This window comes from Cupressus sempervirens, chromosome 5 (assembly GCF_028749045.1).
Source record: "Cupressus sempervirens isolate cs-2001-9-10 chromosome 5, ASM2874904v1, whole genome shotgun sequence".
NCBI lineage: Eukaryota > Viridiplantae > Streptophyta > Pinopsida > Cupressales > Cupressaceae > Cupressus > Cupressus sempervirens.
The window spans coordinates 363,840,448-363,861,681 of NC_143122.1; the positions used below are offsets into that span (position 1 = coordinate 363,840,448).

The 21,234-nt window shown below is 37.0% G+C and overlaps 1 protein-coding gene across 1 annotated transcript in view; it reads right to left on the bottom strand.

Moving 5' to 3' along the window:
* Positions 1-1,138: 1,138 nt before the first annotated feature.
* LOC149556247 (GPI-anchored protein LLG1-like) overlaps positions 1,139-21,234 on the bottom strand; it is a 31,928-nt gene continuing 11,832 nt past the window's right edge. The window contains exons 2-3 of the mRNA XM_089830426.1: positions 18,400-18,456; positions 1,139-1,725 (exon numbers count right to left, since the gene is read on the bottom strand). Of these exons, the coding sequence (XP_089686552.1) occupies positions 1,355-1,725; positions 18,400-18,456 (428 nt within the window). The 3' untranslated portion in view covers positions 1,139-1,354. The remainder of the gene's footprint in view (positions 1,726-18,399; positions 18,457-21,234) is intronic.

The window sequence follows — 21,234 nt, forward strand, 5'->3', positions numbered from 1 at the left end:
CATCATAGAATGCATAGCTTATGAGAATATTAGTAATCAATATAAAAACAGCTTGGAGTTTGACAACGTGCACCAATTATCGTAGGAGGATAGGATTAACCAGGCAACTAGCTACAGGGGAAAATTATCAAGAAGCAACATTGTAAAATGTCTAGAAACAAATCGTATCTTTCTCTGAATCCCATTGACTATTTAGCGTCATTGACAGCAAAATCATTTGTTTCATTCAAAGGGTTTTATATTCGTTCCCATGGACTACATAGAGACAGGTCTAGATGCAGTGCATTGTGCTTATTCCTAACGATTCTCTACACTTCAAAATGCAGATGACTTCATTAATATTTTCCTAAATTGGTTCAGTAACTTTTTTATAGGACCTTTGCAATTGATATAGGAAACAGTTTACTTTTGATCACTTTGATAGTAAAAATATTTATCATCTATTCTTTAGTTATGGTGGTGATAGCATTTCGAGAGTGAAAATTATTTTTTGTTATAGCCTCATTCCCATCTTGTTTTTGTTTCTGACTGGCTTTTGACAAATTCGTTGGTTTTTCTGAAGTCACACTGTACACATGAGCACAATTTGTATTAAAATATGCATCAGACACAAGCTCGGGATGACACACAAATTAATACCGCTCTGCTGTGGCCGCTTTGCAATTCACCGTACGAGAAGTTGAGAGCTCTTGATCCATAAACATGTCGATCCGTTGGTTGGGGAAGTGTCATTTGTGGCATGTTGGAATTTTCGCTGGCAGCCAATTAGTGCATGGAAGGCTCAGTAGGGATCTCACAGTCAAGCATGCAGGAAAAATTGATGTGAAGATATCAGATGCAAGATATTGAAGGCTGTAATACACAATACTGTTGCAAAATCTGGTGCGTTCATGTTTAAAAAAGATAGTGCCAAAAGATATTGTAAAACCTAGAATAATTTAATATATGATATGATTATTACTACGGAACTATTTCTTTAAGTTTTAACAAACTTATCCCCGCACACATACGCCAAGCCTACTATTATCTGAGCTTTGCCTTTTGGAAAGTGAGCATATCATTGATTTTGGCTGTTTATTGCACTGTTTTTAATATGTGTGATACCTGACCATTATTTAGCTTCATAAAAACACTGATATTCCACTAAAAGAAATATCAAATCATATTATTTAAAAAAGAATTAGCATTTAAAAATTTGCAGATACATCAGCCTCCAATCTGGAGGTCTCGCGTTGCCTGACCAAAGAAAAGGTAAACCAAATACAAGAAATTAATAGTGTAAATGAGAACTCATACACCAAGTTTCCACTTCAAGAAGAAAATTACAGATCTGAAAAGCACAGTGCTTGACTACTCATGCTACCAATACAACCAGCAAATTTATTATTGCAATCCAGCATACAACTGAGAAATTTAGCATGGAGTGGTATGCACTCGAACCACTGGAATCATCTTGACTTCCACCAGGTGCATCTGCATAACATGCTAAGCCCTCTTTACCTTCACGGCACGTGCTAGCAAAGAGACCTGGTGGGTACTTTCCATGTAAGTTTATGTAGCTGAACATTGTATCAGCACATTCATTTGATAGATCATTTATATATTGTGCAAATTTGCAAGCAAATTGCTTGAATGCCGCACAGCAAAGCTTTGGTAGATAATCTGGACCTTTGCACTGGCTCGTTAAGATAGTGTAATTCTGGCGCTCAAAATCCACTGGGCAGTCTGCAAAAAATACAAGCCAAAATATTAAATTACTTGAAAAAAAATGTAAAAGGCTAAAAAGCAAAACTCAAAATAGCAAAAAGAAAAATGAACATGTTTCAATAAAACATCCATGTATAGGAGAAAATAGTTTTCTCAATAAGATGTACTGTGATATGCTGATAAATGCATTGACTTTAAGGTGCGTCAACCGTTTACCATTTTCATTTTTCAGCACCATATAGTACAATTACATCAGAACCAAGTCACTATTCAAGGGTAACAAATAGTAAATAGGAAAAAGCATAAGTTTACGCTCGATATAAATTATTCTCCTCATATTTCTTTGGAAAAGAATGAACAAGACTGTACTTCAATTAATGCCAAACAATTAAGTGCGTAGTTACAAATGATTTTTTGTATCTCAGTCACAACATATTGAATATTGTATTGTTCAATTTGGTTTAATCAAAGTGGCATTTGAGTGAGAAAACTCGAAGAAGCTGATGCATTTTCAAATAGCAAGGAGCACCCAGCACACGAATAAATCTCAATGAGATAAGTCCACTCATGAATGCTGAAGCTCCTCTATTTCACCAGTCCTTTTAGTACATCCACAATCTATGCAACCATAGAAAACCCACTCTATGCCCATGTCTGATATTAAATAGAATTTCCACAATTGTTTTTTTCCTTTCATTCATCTTTTCACTGAACTGGATTTAACCATGCCTCCACCCTTAATCCCTCAAAATGAAAATACATCCCTCCGAACTGATACAACACAACTCACCCCATGGGGTTTTTTCTCATAAGAATTGGCCTAAGGCAATATGCCAAGATCTAGAAGCTCAACAATAAGCTGATGCATTTTCAAATAACAAGGAACACCCAGCACACGAATAAATCTCAATGAGGCAAGTCCACTCATGAATGCTGAAGCTCCTCTGTTTCACCAGTCCTTTAGTACGTCTGCAATCTATGCAGCCATAGAAAACCCACTCTATGCCCATGTCTGATATTAAATAGAGTTTCCACAATTGTTTTTTTCCCTTCATTCATCTTTTCACTAAACTGGATTTAACCATGCCTCCACCCTTAATCCCTCAAAACGCATGGAAAGATATAACTATTCTATCCTGAATTCTTGTTATATTACTGAGAAAAGTGTATGCATTTACGATTGATCTCTATTATAGTTGAATTTATGGGTTATTAATGTCTCTCTTGGTTGCAAGGTTACATTAGCTATGGTGATCAAAGTTGCTACTGAGAGGGAATCTCAGTGTTCCTATACATGTTGTAAATGAGTTCTTCTCTGTGAAAGAAGTTTGAGGTGCAATCCCTTGATAAGTAGGAGGTGCAATCCCTTGATAAGGAGGTGCAATCCCTTGTTAATGAGTTCTTCTCTGTCAGAGAAGTTCGAGGTGGAATCCCTTGTTCCACCCTCTATGAGTAAGTATGGTGGACCCACTCTCTGCAATGAGGCATGGTGGAAATGCATTCCTCTCAATGAGAAAACTGAGGTGAAAGCCTTCGTTCCACCTTCTGGGCTGAGGCATGGTGGAAACATGTTCTTCTCAATAAGAAGTTTGAGGTGAAAGTCCTTGTTCCACCCATTGTGATGAGGCATGGTGGAAGTCACATGTGTAACTCCATGATGTTAATCTTATTCTACTATGATGAATTATGCTATGCTGAGATAACATGTATTATGTGATTAACATCTTTGGTTGCAGCTATATTCAGCTGAAAAAGAAATAGAATGGAGATCTTTATTTTTTATTTTTTAAAATAGAATAATGACCGTTTTGTTCATCTTCAGCTAAAGAAGACATTTATGATAATATTCAAGATAGTATTATATGCATAGACTTGTGTCATGCGAAGAGGCATGCGTTTTGAAATATGAAGAGCATTAAATTTGGAAATGAAGAGACCTTCAAGGGTAATATGAAGAGTCTCATTTCTATTTATATAATTGCTTAGTGTATTGTAATGTAACAAAGTGAAAAGCATTGTACTTAAACTTGTTATTATCAATAAAAGAGATATTTTCTGGTGTGGCTGGGTTTTTCCCTTCAAGTGGAAGGGTTTACCAAGATAAATGTTATGTGTCTTTTGTTCCCATTTTGTTCTTCTTTATTGATGTTTGTCATTATTGCTGGGAAAAACATTAAAACATCCCCTGTTCCAAAGGAAAATAAGCTAGCCCACAAAATATGTCTCCTTGTCCCCCCATCAGCCCATCCCTGAAACCCGAGGTAACATAGGAAAATTGAACTTGATGAGCCTAGTGGCAATACAAGAGCAATCAATATTTCTAAGAATCTAGCAATACATTCAAAGACAAAGCATATATCAATCAAGTATCTATTTCTGAAAGAGACAGTAGCAAATGAGGAGTATGTTGAGACAAAAAATGTAGGTTGCAAAAATCTTTACTAGACCTCTTCCAAAGGGAAATTTTGAGCATCTCAGGAAGAAGTTGGAAGCCTCATCTCCCTTCTCAAAAATCAATTAGGAAGTACAGGCTCAAGGGGACCTGGTCAACATTCACGCATCCCTGAAATGTTATAGTTAAAAGGTTACAGTCAAATCATCTTAATAGAAAGATATGGTATACAAGAGTCTTTGCTAAGTGTTGACTCCTGGTGCAAATAGAACAGATGGTTTGGTGGTGAAGCCCAGTAAGATACTGCAAATGGATTGCATAATAATAAATGAAGAGAAAGTCTCACAGGGAGATTTTAGGGGTTCTTTTGCCATTAATGTTAAAAGGAGAGAAGAACAAAAGGCGGAGAATAATACTATAATTTGAAGAGAACATTTTGAAGTGAAATCTTGAAAGAAGATTATTCCTCAAAGGGGTAGAGGTCATTCTGTTTTCGACGAGGAGAGAATTTTGGTGTTACCATCAAAGGGTGAAATTGATATTGTGTTTTTGTTGATGTTAAGAAAGCATGCGGTTGATGGCAAAAGTTGTCAAAGCTCTCTGTGGAGATTGCTGATAATTGACTGTCATTGATATCTCAATGGAAAGTTTCAAAATGCCAATGTTTTTACTATTGACCAGAAATCCTAAACATCAACTAAATTTGCGGAAGTCTTGAAGTGTTTGGAATCTGGATTAAATTTCTAATGTCTGCTGCTGGGAGACAGTTATATATCAAGTTATACTGTCACTGTGTTGGGTACCGCATTCTACAGCAATTGATTGTTTTGGCTTGGGGTTTAGAATTAACTTATTAAATAGAGCTACACACTAAGTATATTACACTCAAGTTTCAGAGGTTTGGCATATGAGGACAAAGAGCTAGAAGTCACAGCATCCACATTGTGTTTACTGGTTGACTGTGAACGATATTTTGGTGGATGCGCCAATGAAAGGAAATCTATGACAACAGGAGGAAGTATGCAACGATAGATTAGGGTCAGTTTAGCTTATGATAGGAAGATAATGTGTTCTTATTCCTCAGTTACTGGATTCAATTGTGTGCCCCGCCAACTACATGTTACATGTTTGAATTACTAAGTGATTCCAGGCCGATATGATAAATTGTGAATGGTGTTATAAGGTTGTGAGCCAACATATAAATAGCATCACTCTATGTGTGTGTGTGTGTGTGTGTGTGTGTGTGTGTGTCTGTGTCTGTGTCTGTGTAGTCAATTAGTTTCATACAAGTGTGGTTATGTAAGTTGCTAATGTGAAGTTGGTGAGGGAATAGATGTGGTGAAATGTGTGTGTGCACACAAGCAAAAATGCAATATCCTACCCACATCATGTGCATCGCAACATAGATCTGATTCACAGAAGATGCAGATTAAATTGAATAGACGCAGCGTGCGGTTGTGAAGGTCCTCTTGACAAATCCATTTTTTGTTCCTTATCTTTCACTGTAATTGAGGTTGAAGCCTCTTGATTCGAGTTCTGCTCAGTGGCTGTGTTATAGCTCAGACAAAGGGGATTGGTGTCTCCTGTAGGTTGGTGCCTGCAAAACTATTGTGAATTCTATATTATCTTGTGAGGCCAGATAAAAATCACAAACATGCACTCCAAGCTATGATCTCTCTGCACTTGTCAGAAAATGCTCATTGCAGAATTTTGAAAATAATTCAAGAACAGACTAAATTACAGCCACCAAAAACGCATCCAGTATTTCATGGTGAAGGTTCCAGCTATCACCTTGTGCAAGATAACAACTGGAATCTAACAGCACTCCAGGAACCAATGACTTACAATATGTGGCATTTACAGGGTCAGAATGAGAAAAATGAGGGCACCACATAACGGAAGTGCAAATTCAATCTCTAGATATCCCTAAGAAGATTGTATCTGAGCTTAAACAAGTGTTGTATTCCCATATGCTTTTCGTTCAAGTTCCAGCAATACATTGAAAATGCCTATAATATTCGGATTAATCTAGAAAGTGAGTCTGCCCTATTGGAAAATCAAGTATAATTTAGAGTAAGTGCTAGAAAATAATTTCACTCCAATTATTCCTCTTCTATCTAAGATGGAGATTGACATGATATAAGTTTCCATCAAACTCTATATATTGGATGTTATGCAAATAAAGAACCAAACCCAATAACTCCTGAGCAAATTGTAGAGCCACATAAAGAAGACGATGGACCTGTTATCTTCTTTATGTATCGCTCAGCTTAAGAGGCTGGATAAAAACTTGCTTTCAATAGACGAATTCATGGATCTGGTAGTTATTTTCAATGAGGGTTTACGGAAAGCAATGGAGAATCTCAACATAAAATGAAAACTGTACTGATGTAATAAGGACTCAGTCAGGCAAGAAGATTGAAAGAATACAGTTCCTAACAGTGATTACAACCAACACCATGCAAAAGATTTCTGAAGCATTAGGTTTCGTATAACAAAAGTTGAACCAGCTAACTATCACCAATCTGTCATGAATAGATATAGCATGCGACAAATGTAAAGTTAACTTGGCAAGAAATAAACTAGCTTAACAATAATTGGTTAATTTGACTGTTACTTCAAAAAAAATTAAAAATTGTTTTTATCTCATATGAAAAGACTATTGTTTGGTGAACTTGGGACCCCCGAGAAAACTAATAAATATTTGGCTCCACCATGAAAATGGGGATGGATATTTGTTATTTTTATAAAATAATAAGCATAATTTCAAAGATATTAATCATGTCATAGATTACAGTTCATAGAATTCAAATTTGTCATTTGATTAGTTCAGTGTTCCATAGGGTTTAACGATGTTTCCTTTAGAGGACGGAAAACACGTTGTGGGAACAGGAATCCCTTGGGCCTAAGTTTGAGAATGTCCTCACTATTAGCATTAGATTGGACAACATAGTACCTGCAAAATAAATGTCAGAATTAAACAATAACAAGTCTAATTATAGTTTTCTACGCTCTATATTAACCCCAACCTTAAATATGTTTCCAAATCGAGTTTCCTAGCTCTTAGTTATACCATTGTCTTCTCTGGAGTGCACCCGTTAAGGTTTTTCTTGGACCAGACATCTATCCAAGGCCAATCACATATGCATATATTGACTATCAAAATATTTTGGCACATGGGAATTATACTAGTCCTAGTCATGTCAATTAGATAGAGATTACAACAATCTCACATACTAACATTATATGATTATAGGGACTATATCAATCTCCATGGTGTTGGTCAGATGGAGATTATGTCAATCTCTCATACCAACACTACAATCTCATCTAGTCATTCATTGGGGTTGTACTAATCTCTTTCACTGGCACGATAGTCATTTATATGGGGTTGTACTAATCTCTCACACCGGCATGATAGTCATTCATATAAGGTTGTACTAACCTCTAGTTCTGGCACTATAATTTGAGGTTCCATTTATCCCATCTTAGCCATTCATATAAACATGACCTCAAACCCTAGATTGCCACATAGCGATTCATATAGAGATGAGCGCAGTCCCTACACTAGCACTATGAGAGTTTTAATTTATTACTTATTATATTCAATTAATAAATATAACATTAATAATCATTAAATATCATTATATGAGTTTCTATTACTAAATATACATAAACCTTTAAATATCATTTTGAATGAAAAGATATTTTCAAATGAACTTACATAAACAATCAAACCCACACACATATAAAGAAAACTTTGAATATGTAACATACTGTATATGCATACCTTCATGATATCTTTACCGCCTTTTAGAGTTGTCTTTCTTTTCATGTTAAATATATGCCAGGAGGTACGTGATTATATCTCTTTGTTACCTTTTCTATTTTCTCCTTTTGATACATTTTTTCTTCTTTTTCCTTATTCAATGCTAATTTATAAATCTTGTTTTATTTGTCATCTATGTCTTTCTAAAAAGTCACAACCCTTCATAATCATTATCCTTTCAAAGAGTCACAACCCTTGTAATGACCCTTACTATAAAGGCCACTAAAACCCTCAAACTGGACTTAGGAATTTTGTCAAACAGTTGGCATGTAACCGAATAAGGCTGCAATATTACTAATTGCTGTACAACAAAACCTTAATATATGATGCCAATAATGTATGAACAACAATTTCCAGATTATAACACTACCAATCTAAGAGATAGATGACAATATGAAACTCAAATATGAAGTCCAATGCAATTCTGATTTTATGACAGCAAATAAAACTGATTACAATGAGAGACTGTCACAACTATGCACTTCTAATACATCAAGCTCTTGACAATGCAATGTTATGACATGAAATATAACCCAATTCAGATTTGGAATGCAAATGACGAAACTTTTACAACAGTTATTAATGATTGGAAATAACTATTTATGCAATGACAGTGCTGACTGTTCTAATCCATAACATGCAATATTTTGGCAATCAAAACTTCAGTTTGTGCACCTGGAATAGCTCCAATTTTGCCGGATATAAATGCTGAATTGATGCCACACGAAGACCTCACAATCTACCCCAAACCAACTCACAAAATTGCTGCTGCTGCCCAACTGACAGGGCCGTACAGGTACGGCCTGGTACGGCTGCTAGATAAAAATATTGCAGGGTTTTTTTTCACTCCAAAAGCAATAAATCTGGGCGCCTAGGGTTGCTGAATAACCCCCTAAAAAATAAAATTCATCCGTCAAACCAATTAGGAGTTATGAGCAAAAACGTGGGTCCAAACCCTGGACTGGTAGTCTGAAAATAATGCACAACTGTGTCTTCAAACACTGTTAATCAATCCACAAATGCTAGGGCACAACTGAAACCCTTATTCCAACCAAAGAAAACCCTTATAACTGAATCTCAATGAAGTCCAAATGAGATGGCTGAATTACCAACTCCTCAAATGCAACAATTCAGGTGATATTTCACACCCTCAAAGTCGCCAATCCAAGGGACTGATTCGTTCCCAAAGATCAAATAATAATTTGCAGACCCAAGAGACTACAAATTTGCTCCACAATGGAAGAAGTAGAAGAAATCTCAAATCCAAGCATGTCCAAAATGAGAGGCCCAGCCCTCTATTTATTCACTTTTCTAAGAAGTTGCTAGAACTTCTAGAAACATCCTTTATAAAATCTCATTATAATGCACTTTTTCTAGAACTTCTAGAAACATCCTTTATAAAATCTCATTATAATGCACTTTTTATAATAAAGTAATTTTATAAAATAAAAAGTGCAACTCAACTTAAAATTATAACATGTAGGCCTCAATAACACATAATAATAAAATATAACCTCTTAACACTTCTTCAAGAGCAAGATATGACCATCTAATCCGCAGAATTGACTCTCTCTCCACACCATTTGCCTACGAGAGTCTGGAATAGGCAAAATCCATGATCAATGTCATGTCGAACTAAAGAGAGGACATTACAGTCCGCCCCTCCTGAAATTGCTCGGCCTCAAGCAATCTCAACGCCGGGTGCTACAAAATAGCTTCCCCCTCCCAAGTAGCATCCTCAACAGGTAGATCTTTCCACTTAACCAAGTATTCTCTGATCACTCTTCTGCGAAGCTGCTTTTCTCTGCTCTCCAGGATGGATTCTGGCACTAAAATCAATTTTCCCTCATCGTCTAAAGGAGGTAATACTGCGGAAGGCACCACATTCTGACCCAACGCCTTCTTGAGGCGGGACACATGAAACACATTGTGCACCCTGCTGTCTGCCGGAAGCTCCAACTCATAAGCCACCTCACCAATTCGCCTGATAACCCTGAATGGTCCGTAATAGCGTGGCTTGAGTTTCTCTGCACCACTCTTCTTAAGAGTAGATTGCCTGTATGGCTGCAACATGAGGTAAACCATATCATCCACCTCAAAACTACGCTCAGTCCTCTTCTGGTCTGCATATTGCTTCTGCTGGTTCTGAGCTCTCGCAATATTATCTTTGAGAGTAGCAAATATATCCTTACTCTCCTGTAATAATTCTCCTGCACTGGGTACCCGGCTGTCGCCCAACAACAAATCCAAGAAACTAGGTGCTTCATAACCATAAAGTGCCATGAAGGGTATCATTTGTATAGTGATGTGATATGTAGTATTGTAACAATACTCGCAGAGATATATCCATCTGACCCAAGCTCGCTGCTGAGCTGCCACATAATTCCTTAAATACCCTTCCACCCATTTGTTCACAATCTCCGTCTGACCATCGGTTTGTGGGTGATAGCTAGTGCTGGGTGTAAGCTCTGTGCCACATAACCGGAATACCTCCTGCCAAAAATGACTCATGAAACGGCTATCCCTGTCACTCACAATGTTCCGAGGCAATCCGTGCAATCTGAAAACCTCCCGAAAGAAAACCTCTGCCACCTGAGCTGCTGAGTGGGTAGTGGTGATAGGAAAGAAATGAGCATATTTTGTTAATCTATCTACCACCACATAAATACAATCCCGTCCTTGTACCTTGGGCAAACCTGTGATAAAGTCCATGGAGATGCACTCCCACTTCCTATCAGGGATCGGAAGTGGCTGTAGGAACCCTGCCGGATAGGTGTGTTCTTGTTTGTTTTGCTGGCAAACAAGACACTCTTGAACGTACTGCAAAACATCAGCTTTCAGCCCCTTCCAAGTGAACCGCTCTCGAACTGACCTATAAGTCTTGAAGTACCCGGGATGGCCTGCTGCCGGTGAGTCGTGAAATGCTCTCAAAATCAGTTGCTTAACCTTCGATCCTGGGACTAGGTAAATCCTATTCTTGTAAATGATTAAATCATCTACAAGTGTGTATCTGGTGTCAATCACTGTTCCCTCCACTATATCGGAGGCCCATGTATCCCTGGCATACTCTGCTATAATCAAGTGTCGCCAATCCTCTGATATCTGAACCATAAGAGTGAGGTGTGGCCTTCGAGAAAGAGCATCTACAACAACATTCTGAGTTCCCTTGACATATGAGATGTCAAAATCATATGCCTGCAACTTACTTACCCACTTTTGCTGGCGATCATTCAGGTCCCGCTGTCCCAAGAAATGCCTCAAACTGTTATGATCAGTTTTAATAAAATTCTTGCTACCCACAAGATATTGTCTGAATTTGGCCAAAGCATGCATGATGGCCAACATCTCCTTATCATATATACTGAATGAACGCTCGGGGCCTCTGAGCTTCCTGCTCTCATAAGCTATGGGGTGCTTATTCTGCATAAGTACAACACCTACTCCCTCTCCAGATGCATCACATTGAAGTTCAAATGGCTTTGTGAAATCAGGTAATGCTAGAACTGGGCACGTAGTCATTATCTCCTTAAATCTCATAAAACAGTCCTGTGCCTTCTAAGTCCACACAAATTCCCCTTTTTTCAGTAGATCTGTCATGGGAGCTGCATGTCGTGAGTAGCCACTGACAAACCTGCGATAGAAACCACATAAACCAAGGAACCCCCTCAACTGTGTAAGGTTCTCTGGTGGAGGCCAATCAACAATAGCGCGAATCTTTTCAAGATCCATCCGCACTCCATCTGCACTAATAATGTGTCCCAAATATAACAGCTCGGTCATCCCTAAGTCACATTTGGATTCTTTTGCATACAAGGACTCCTTCTGTAAAATGCTCAACACCGTCTCCAAATGATCTAGATGCTCCTGCCATGATCGGCTATAGATCAAAATGTCATCAAAAAACACCAGCACGAATTTCCTCAACTGATGGTGGAAAACTCTGTTCATAGTGGACTGGAAAGTGGCAGGTGCATTGGTCAGGCCGAAAGGCATGACTACAAACTCAAAGTGCCCACAATGACATCTGAAAGCAGTTTTCTCAATATCCTGTTCACGGACTCTGATCTGGTGATATCCTGATCTCAAATCAATTTTCGTGAAATAACAAGCCCCATGCAATTCATCTATCAACTCATCAATGCGAGGAATGGGATACCTGTTCTTAATGGTTCTCTTATTTAATTTCTTGTAATCAACGCACATCCGAAGAGTTCCATCCTTCTTTTTTACCAAAACAACAGAAGATGCAAAAGGTGACTCACTTGGTCGGATGTGCCCCATAGCTAGCAACTCCTCAATGGTCCTTTCGATCTCATCCTTGAGTCGCTTTGGGTGTCGATATGGTGTGATCATGATAGGCTTAGCACCTTCCTCCAGCTCAATAACATGCTCAATGCCTCTGTCCGGTGGTCTGCCTGGTGGAATCTCACTGAATACCTTTTCGTACTTAATCCTCAATTTCTGAATATCAGGATGATATTCCGTCTTATGTTGCTCCTTCTGTGTAGGTGTCAAAGTACAAACTGCTGCCCACTCTATATCATTATGCCTAGTTAATCTCTCCAGCCGCCTAAATGAGATAGTCCTGATGTCTCCATTACGGATAGCCTTAAGCACATGAGTTCTACCATTCACTTCGAATTGTATCTCCATATCCTCTAGTCTCAGGGTAACCACCTTCAATGAATGTAGCCACTGCATTCCAAGTACTATATCCATGTCACCCATGTTGACCACATGATAGTCCACCTTAAACTCATAGTTGTTCAGGCGCAAAGGTAGGTCTCGTACCATCCTGTCACAACGAAGAGTGTATCCATCAGCTACCTTGACTCTTAGTCCCACGAACTCCTCAGTAATGAGTCCACGCTTCTCCACGAATCGTGCATCAATGAAATTATGTGTGGCACCTGTGTCCAATAATGTAATAACCTTCTGCCCAGCCAAAACTCCCCGAAGTCTGAAAGATCCCTCTCTCTGGATACTAGACAGTCGTGCTTCCTGTAAATGTAGCTCTGTTCCCTGCTGTTGCCCTGCACTGTCTATCTCCTGCTCTCCCTCTGCTTCATCAGGATCCTCATCATGATGTTCTGAACTATCTGAATCTGAGCCTTCGTAATAAGCCCACATTGCTCGGTTGGTCTTCCCTTTTGGCCTCATAGGACAGTCATGGCCATACTCATACGGGCCTTTGCAATAGAAGCATAGCTTCTTCCTACGCAAGTCATTAAGTGTCTCCTTGTCCAACCTCGTACTTTCCTCCTTAGGTAGCTGTGCCTCTCTATGAAAGGGTTTCTTGTCCCTAACTTTTCCTGAAGGGAAACTCTTTGCCTAGAATTTATTTTTAGAAGCTGAAGAGGAATCCATGTCACGAGCTTTCTTAATGGCTTCCTGCAAAGTGGGAGGGTTGAGAGCTTTAATCCACCCTCTCAACGGATCAACTAGCCCATCCATAAATAAAACCAATAGCCTCCGTTCAGATACATCTGTTACTAACACTGCAAGTTTCTGAAATTCTGAAATGTATGTTTCCAATGATCCCCATTGTTTAAGCTGAGCTAACTCCTTGAAATGGAGTTCTGGATCCTTCTTATCAAAACGTTCAATCAGTCTCTCCGTAAACTCCACATATGAGGTAATGTGTGCATGACCCATAGTGATCATACCATGATGCCACCACTCGTGTGCTAACCCATCCAGGTGAATTGCTACATACTTAATAGCTTCTTCCTCAGACATAGGGTTCAATTGAAAGTATGTGTCAAGTTTTTGAACCCAAGCTCTTGCTGTAGACTTCCCCGAGCCATCATAATATGGTAACTGAAGTTTCCCTACTTTCTTTCGTAGCTCATAGCTCTGAGTCCTGTCATGTCCACGGGGCATATGCTTCATCCGCACATCCATATACTCTCTAAAGGTGATTGCAGCTGTAAAATCTGGACCTCCTGCTTCCCAATCTCTCCTCAGCTGATCCTGTATGTCAGTGATATGGGGTTCTGGTACTGGCTGCTCTGGAGCTCTAGGAAGGAACGTGGGAATCATAGGTCTCGAACTCACTGTCCTAGCTTGCTGGAGTGCATGACCGAAATTGTTCCCAATTTGTTCGCCTCCATTATGTATCCCATCCTGATTATTCCCATTCTGATTGTTACCATTCTGATTATTTCCTCCACCTATGTTAGCGTTCAACCCCATTTGACGAGCCATCATCTGCATCATAAGCTCCATTCTCTGATTCTGTTCCTGTGCTCTTTGTTCGGCTAATCGCTATCCCTGTGCCAAGGTGTCTAATAACTGTAAAAATCTTTCCTCTCGTTGATCTGGACCGGCATTCCCGCCTCTATTCATATTGTAGTCGTAGTCTTGATCAAAGAATACCTCCCCTGTGTCTGTATGACTGGATTCTATGTCCACCTGTACAGATGAGCTAGACTGTTCGCTCTGCAGGTCTGAAATCCTATCTTGTCTTGCTTTGGTATTGCGGAAATTATAAAGCCTCTGTCGCATGCTCAAACATAAATGTTCTAATTTTAGTGTTTTGACATTTCGTCAAACACTTTCCCTTCTATCCAACTGTTCCAAATTCCCTATAAGACCTCCACAGGATGGCAGGACTTATAGCTCTGATACCACTGTAATGACCCTTACTATAAAGGCCACTGAAACCCTCAAACTGGACTTAGGAATTTTGTCAAACAGTTGGCATGCAACCGAATAAGGCTGCAATATTACTAATTGTTGTACAACAAAACCTTAATATATGATGCCAATAATGTATGAACAACAATTTCCAGATTATAACACTACCAATCTAAGAGATAGATGACAATATGAAACTCAAATATGAAGTCCAATGCAATTCTGATTTTATGACAGCAAATAGAACTGATTACAATGAGAGACTGTCACAACTATGCACTTCTAATACATCAAGCTCTTGACAATGCAATGTTATGACATGAACAATAACCCAGTTCAGATTTGGAATGCAAATGACGAAACTTTTACAACAGTTATTAATGACTGGAAATAACTATTTATGCAATGACAGTGCTAACTGTTCTAATCCATAACATGCAATATTTTGGCAATCAAAACTTCAGTTTGTGCACCTGGAATAGCTCCAATTTTGCCGGATATAAATGCAGAATTGATGCCACATGAAGACCTCACAATCTGCCCCAAACCGACTCACAAAATTGTTGTTGCTGCCCAACTGACAGGGTCGTACAGGTACGGCCTGGTACGGCTGCTAGATAAAAATATTGCAGCATTTTTTTTGTCACTCCAAAAGCAATAAATCTAGGCGCCTAGGGTTGCTGAATAACCCCCTAAAAAATAAAATTCATCCGTCAAACCAATTAGGAGTTATGAGCAAAAACGTGGGTCCAAACCCTGGACTGGTAGTCTGAAAATAATGCACAACTGTGTCTTCAAACCCTGTTAATCAATCCACAAATGCTAGGGCACAACTGAAACCCTTATTCCAACCAAAGAAAACCCTTATAACTGAATCTCAATGAAGTCCAAATGAGATGGCTGAATTACCAACTCCTCAAATGCAACAATTCAGGTGATATTTCACACCCTCAAAGTCGCCAATCCAAAGGAGTGATTCGTTCCCAAAGATCAAATAATAATTTGCAGACCCAAGAGACTACAAATTTGCTCCACAATGGAAGAAGTAGAAGAAATCTCAAATCCAAGCATGTCCAAAATGAGAGGCCCAACCCTCTATTTATTCACTTTTCTAAGAAGTTGCTAGAACTTCTAGAAACATCCTTTATAAAATCTCATTATAATGCACTTTTTCTAGAACTTCTAGAAACATCCTTTATAAAATCTCATTATAATGCACTTTTTATACTAAAGTAATTTTATAAAATAAAAAGTGCAACTCAACTTAAAATTATAACACGTAGGCCCCAATAACACATAATAATAAAATATAACCTCTTAACACTTCTTCAAGAGCAAGATATGACCATCTGATCCGCAAAATTGACTCTCTCTCCACACCATTTGCCTACGAGAGTCTGGAATAGGCAAAATCCATGATCAATGTCATGTCGAACTAAAGAGGGGACATTACAACCCTTCATAATCACATTCCTTTCAAAAATTCACAAAACTTCATAATTACAATATTTTTGAAGAGTCACAACCATTCATAATTACAAACCTTTCAAAAAGTCACATCCTTTCACATTGTAACCAATTTTTAAAGTCACTTCCTTCTTTTCTTCCCATTTAATCCTTCTTTTACTCCTCTCTTCTCCTCTTCCTTCATCTTCATTAAAATGAACTCTCCTCCCTTTTATATCTTAATTTGAAGGAGTCGTGTCTCTTTATTATATATCTCTTGACTTTTCATTAGATTTAGTTAATTTATATTATTCTATATTATATATTTATTCACTTATTTTATTTTGAGTTTATAATCATTTTAATTAATCCTATTTAAAAAGGTAACGTACTTTCTACAATGTTCTCTCGTATAATTTTATCTATTTATTAATATATTGTAACTTTGTTATTATTTAATTATATTAAATCTAATACTAAATATTATTTTATTAATAATAGATTATATATTTAATTGTTATTTCTTACTTTTTATAATTTAATATTAATTTTAATATGACTTTATTATCATTATTTATTTAATAATATTTTACTTTCTAATTGTTATTAAAATTCTATCTTATAATAGGACATGACACATAATGATGCTAGGGGGACACATCTACCTGTGGAACATTGTATGAATGTGAAAGTTGAAAGTGAATGCTAAGTCTATACTAATGCTGTTATGGTTTCGACTTGTCAAATCCTTGTATTTAAACTATATGTAGATTCAAGATTTATATGTGTGTGTTTTCTCCATTCATAATTGCACATACTAAACCTTGTATCTGAGTTGAATAATTAGGTTAATAAACAGCTGTTTGAACTCTTAGTCTCTTACTGCCCAAAATTACTTAAGTACATAATTATTATATGTAATGTATCTTTTCAAACCTGGTCTCTTGATGCTTTTACTCAATGCAATTTAACTGATTGGCATAGAAACTAATTTGAAGGATATATCTTATAGATCAACTTTCTTCCTCTTTACATTTCTTTTCTTTCTAATTTTCCTTCACTGAAATTTGTGTATCTACTATCTAGATTAGTTTGTTATTTAAATTTTGATGTGTGTTTTTTTGTCTTCTTTTGAATTGTTTGGTCAATTGGTGTCTTATAAAAAGAATCTTATGCAGGTGTCAGGCAACTTGTATATTAGATCTTTGGTAAAAAAACAATTACTGCTCACTGTTTCTATGTCAAAAGATCCATCAAAACAAATGTCAACAGCTTACTGATATGCTTTATACTCTATAGTATGAAACTGTTCTTTAATATTAAATAATAAGCTACACAATCTATATTTCATGAAATTAGGCAAGTGAGACTTTGAAGTGCATTTTTAGTCTATACTAGAGGTGGAGAAACCCAATCCTCAGCAAAGACCTCATAATAGACCTCATGAATTGCAACATGGGATTCTTAGGGAAAAGTGAAAACAACTTCAGGAGAACGAGTTTCACTTCTAGGGCAGAGCTTACAAATAGGTACGCAGTCCTATTAGACCATTAAAAATTTAAAAAACAAGATGCAATACAAATTTTGATTTTGATATTACTTGTATGTTAACTTTTTTCTAAAGAATTGGTGAAAAAAACCTTAGCATATAAACCACAATAGATGCCCAAGAGTTCATACTCTATTGAGAAGCATTCATTATTCATGTGCTTTTTTGCTTGCTACAAAGGATTTAGCTCTGCAGTATGGCCACAAAACCTCATGGTTATCTGAAATGTTTTTGCCACGTACCAGATTCTAACATATTTCCAAATCTTTTTCAAGTCCAAATGACAAAAGGTTACATGTTTTCACTCTTAACAGAAATCAAACTTACTTTTGGAATTAATATATATGAATTCTTTCCTGCTTAACAAACCTAATATAGTTTCTTTGAATTTAAATTTCAAACACAGCACCTATGCCTTTCCACTATAATTTGTTAAAAATAGGAGTTTACAAAAAAAAAATCTCAAAATCTTAGAGGTGAATAAATAATAGCAAATTGTTCCCTGGTATTTAACTTAAGTTGATACTACAAACAACATAGAATATATCATTCTTTAGTGACAAATGTGTAGGAATTTCTACATCATATTTTGATTTTCCAATTCCAATTTAAAAATTTTACAAAGACACGTACAGTATAAAGTATTAAAGAAATTACAATGTACATAATGGAAAGGAAAAGCTTGCAATCAATAATAGGACAAAAAAAAAAGAGATTTTCTGCTTGGAAAACCAAGCAGAAAGATGCTTCAGAAATGACTGTGAATACTAGAAAGAAGCAAACCTACAAGATAATGAAAATGATAATAGAAACACCTCAAATTCACATTAAACTCACTTGTTTTGGTCTGCAACAAGCTTCTTCCTCCCACTCCTTGCAGAAGCAAATCCCTCTCTGTAGAATTAGCATAAAATTACTTGTAAAGGTTGGATCAATTGATATAAAACAGTACTAAAATTTTTTAAAAAGCATTGCAAGTGAAATGTCAACATAGAGCTAACAAAAACATACAACCCAAAAATAAAGTCAACCCAAAAAAACATGACAGAACCACACACAACCCAAAGCATGTTGATGTTATGCTCCCCTTGTATTCCAAGCTAAAGCAGAATTAATGGTAAGTTCTTTGCCAAGACAAAATGACCATCAATTGCCAATAGCAACATGTTGTGATGGTTTAAGTTGTTGTATTGGTGTTCTTGCCATCAAGGTTCAAATCCAACTGGCGATGAGGTCCCCCTTGTGTCCCCATCCAGAGTGACAATGCGACTCCTTATGTCTCCCGACTGCTCTCGGCTTGTCACCTTATGTCTCTCCTCTGCTACTCACAAATTGGTCCCCCTTATAAGACCCAACTTATCTCTCCAATGCAAACCCTGCATGAGCCTCTGGAATCGTTTGCCTTTAACACCCAGCATGGAATCATCTGCCAGTCACAACAGCAAGAGCTAAAGGAGTATGCCAGCAAGAACACCATAAACAGTTCTTGTAGGCAGTCTGTACACCTATATTGTTCAAGCTCTGGGCTTCATTGTGGGTGGGCAATCTTCTCCTCAACATCTGGGGGTGATTTGAATGAGTTACCTGCCACGCACAAGCAGCTCGCAGTTGCCACGGTGCTGCAAGGCCATCCCCTAATGAAGGGGTTATTTATATTAGAGCAAGTTTCAGCAATATGATCCTTACTGTTACATATCTTGACAATATGATTCTTACTGCTACAGATGGATAGAGACAGAGTTTCTTGGATTTAAAGGCACAAAGAGAGGTGCAATTTTACTAGTTGATAGCAATAACAAATGTTCATGTGAAACTGAATAATATATGACATCAGATTTGGCATATGTCAATAAATGGGGATAATGATCTCTTATAACTAAATAATATATGGCATCAAATTTAATGTACATCGGTAAATAAGGATAATGTTTACCCTCAGAAGAACACTTTACAAAATAAAATATATCTTATTATACAATGTAATTGACCTAATGATACACACATCGTCTAAAAGGAACACAAAGATTGCTTTAAGAAGAAAACATATATTAAAGAAACAAAAGCACCCCATACAGTTCCAACAAAAGTTAAAACCACCCAAAGGAACAAATAAGCAACACAAGACATTTATCAAAAATGAAGGTAAAGCTTTAAGCAATAATTCAATCTTCATTAGTTTTTCTTAAAATTCAGGGAATTTAAGAATAATCCAGAATAAATCTCACACAATAACAGAAAATCCAAACACGCAATTGCATCAAAAGTGGCCATAATGATGTCACCAATATAATAAACAGTAAATAAATCAAACAAATATGGTATCACATTGCTTTTCAAAATTTATAATAATTAACACTTAACAGAACTAGACTGGCCTTTAAAAGTCTTCAAAAATTTAGAGAAAAGAATCTAAAAAATGGGATCAAGAAATTATTGTCAACTCAAAGAAGAATTAATGAGTGAAAAGGACAGAATACCAAAAATATTGAGAATGTAAATAAATCAAATGGCCATAACAATGCCAATGGTAAAACAAACATTATAAATAAATCAAACAGATATCATATCATGTTGTTTTTCAAGGATTTCAATAATTAGGCTTAGCAGAATAAAATAGCCTTTAAAAGTCCACCAAATTTAGAGAAATAAATAAGAATAGAAAAATTCAAGCCAGAAATTTTGTCAGCTGGAAGAACAGTAAATGGAGCCCAAAGGGCAGAATAACGAAAATAAGAAGTGAGCAAGGATGGCTTTCAAACTAACTTTCTAGGGCATCTTGCAATTGAAGAAAATTGTGAAATGTCCTCTCACAATTTCCTTTCTGGATATGATGAAGAAAGAAAGGAACACTATATTCCAAAATGATGTCAAGGATGATTTCTCAGAAGATAAAAAGGAGATGGCAATGGAGATAGAAGCTAGAAGAAGGTAAAATTCTACCTGGTCAAGCCAATTCAGATATTTGGGTATCATGTAGTGCCTTCCATGTTTGCTTTTTGTTCCAAGGCTTATTTTGATTTGATAGATACTTCAATTGTTTTATGTATATTTGCATTTGAGATGCTTCGATAACCTTATGATATTTCGGTTGCCAATATCAAAGCTTACATATGTTAGATGCTATACTATTCAGTTTGATCATATCTGCATGATGATGTGAGTGATGTGACATGATGCTTTATGATGATGTCTACTTATTTTGTATTTGAACACGGATTATTGTTTATGATTGCCTGATGGATCGATGGGGAGTCCTAACTAAACCTCAAGAGCTCTTCTAGCTCTTCCTAAGACCTATTCCTTGGTCTTGCTAGGGTACTTCTCCTTACCCTACTTGGAGATCACTTCTAGGATCCCTATCTCCTTTAGAAATCTCCACCAACTTCAATCATCAACCATACCTCAAACTCAACTATGCACTCACGGGCTCAATTCAGCCACTTTTCTTCCCAAACTGCTCTTAGTGCTAGGAATAGGTGTTCCTGCTATTCCAAACTTGTAAACAATCCATTTTGATGGATTCTTTCTTGGAATTTTTATTGAGTCGTAAGGTTTCAAGGTTTTTAGGCCTTGTAGCCTTTTTACCCCAATTAGGCTTCCTCAAACCTAATTTCTTGGAATACCTTTGAATTCGTCCAAACAAGGCCCCAACTTGGTTAGGGATTCTCTCTA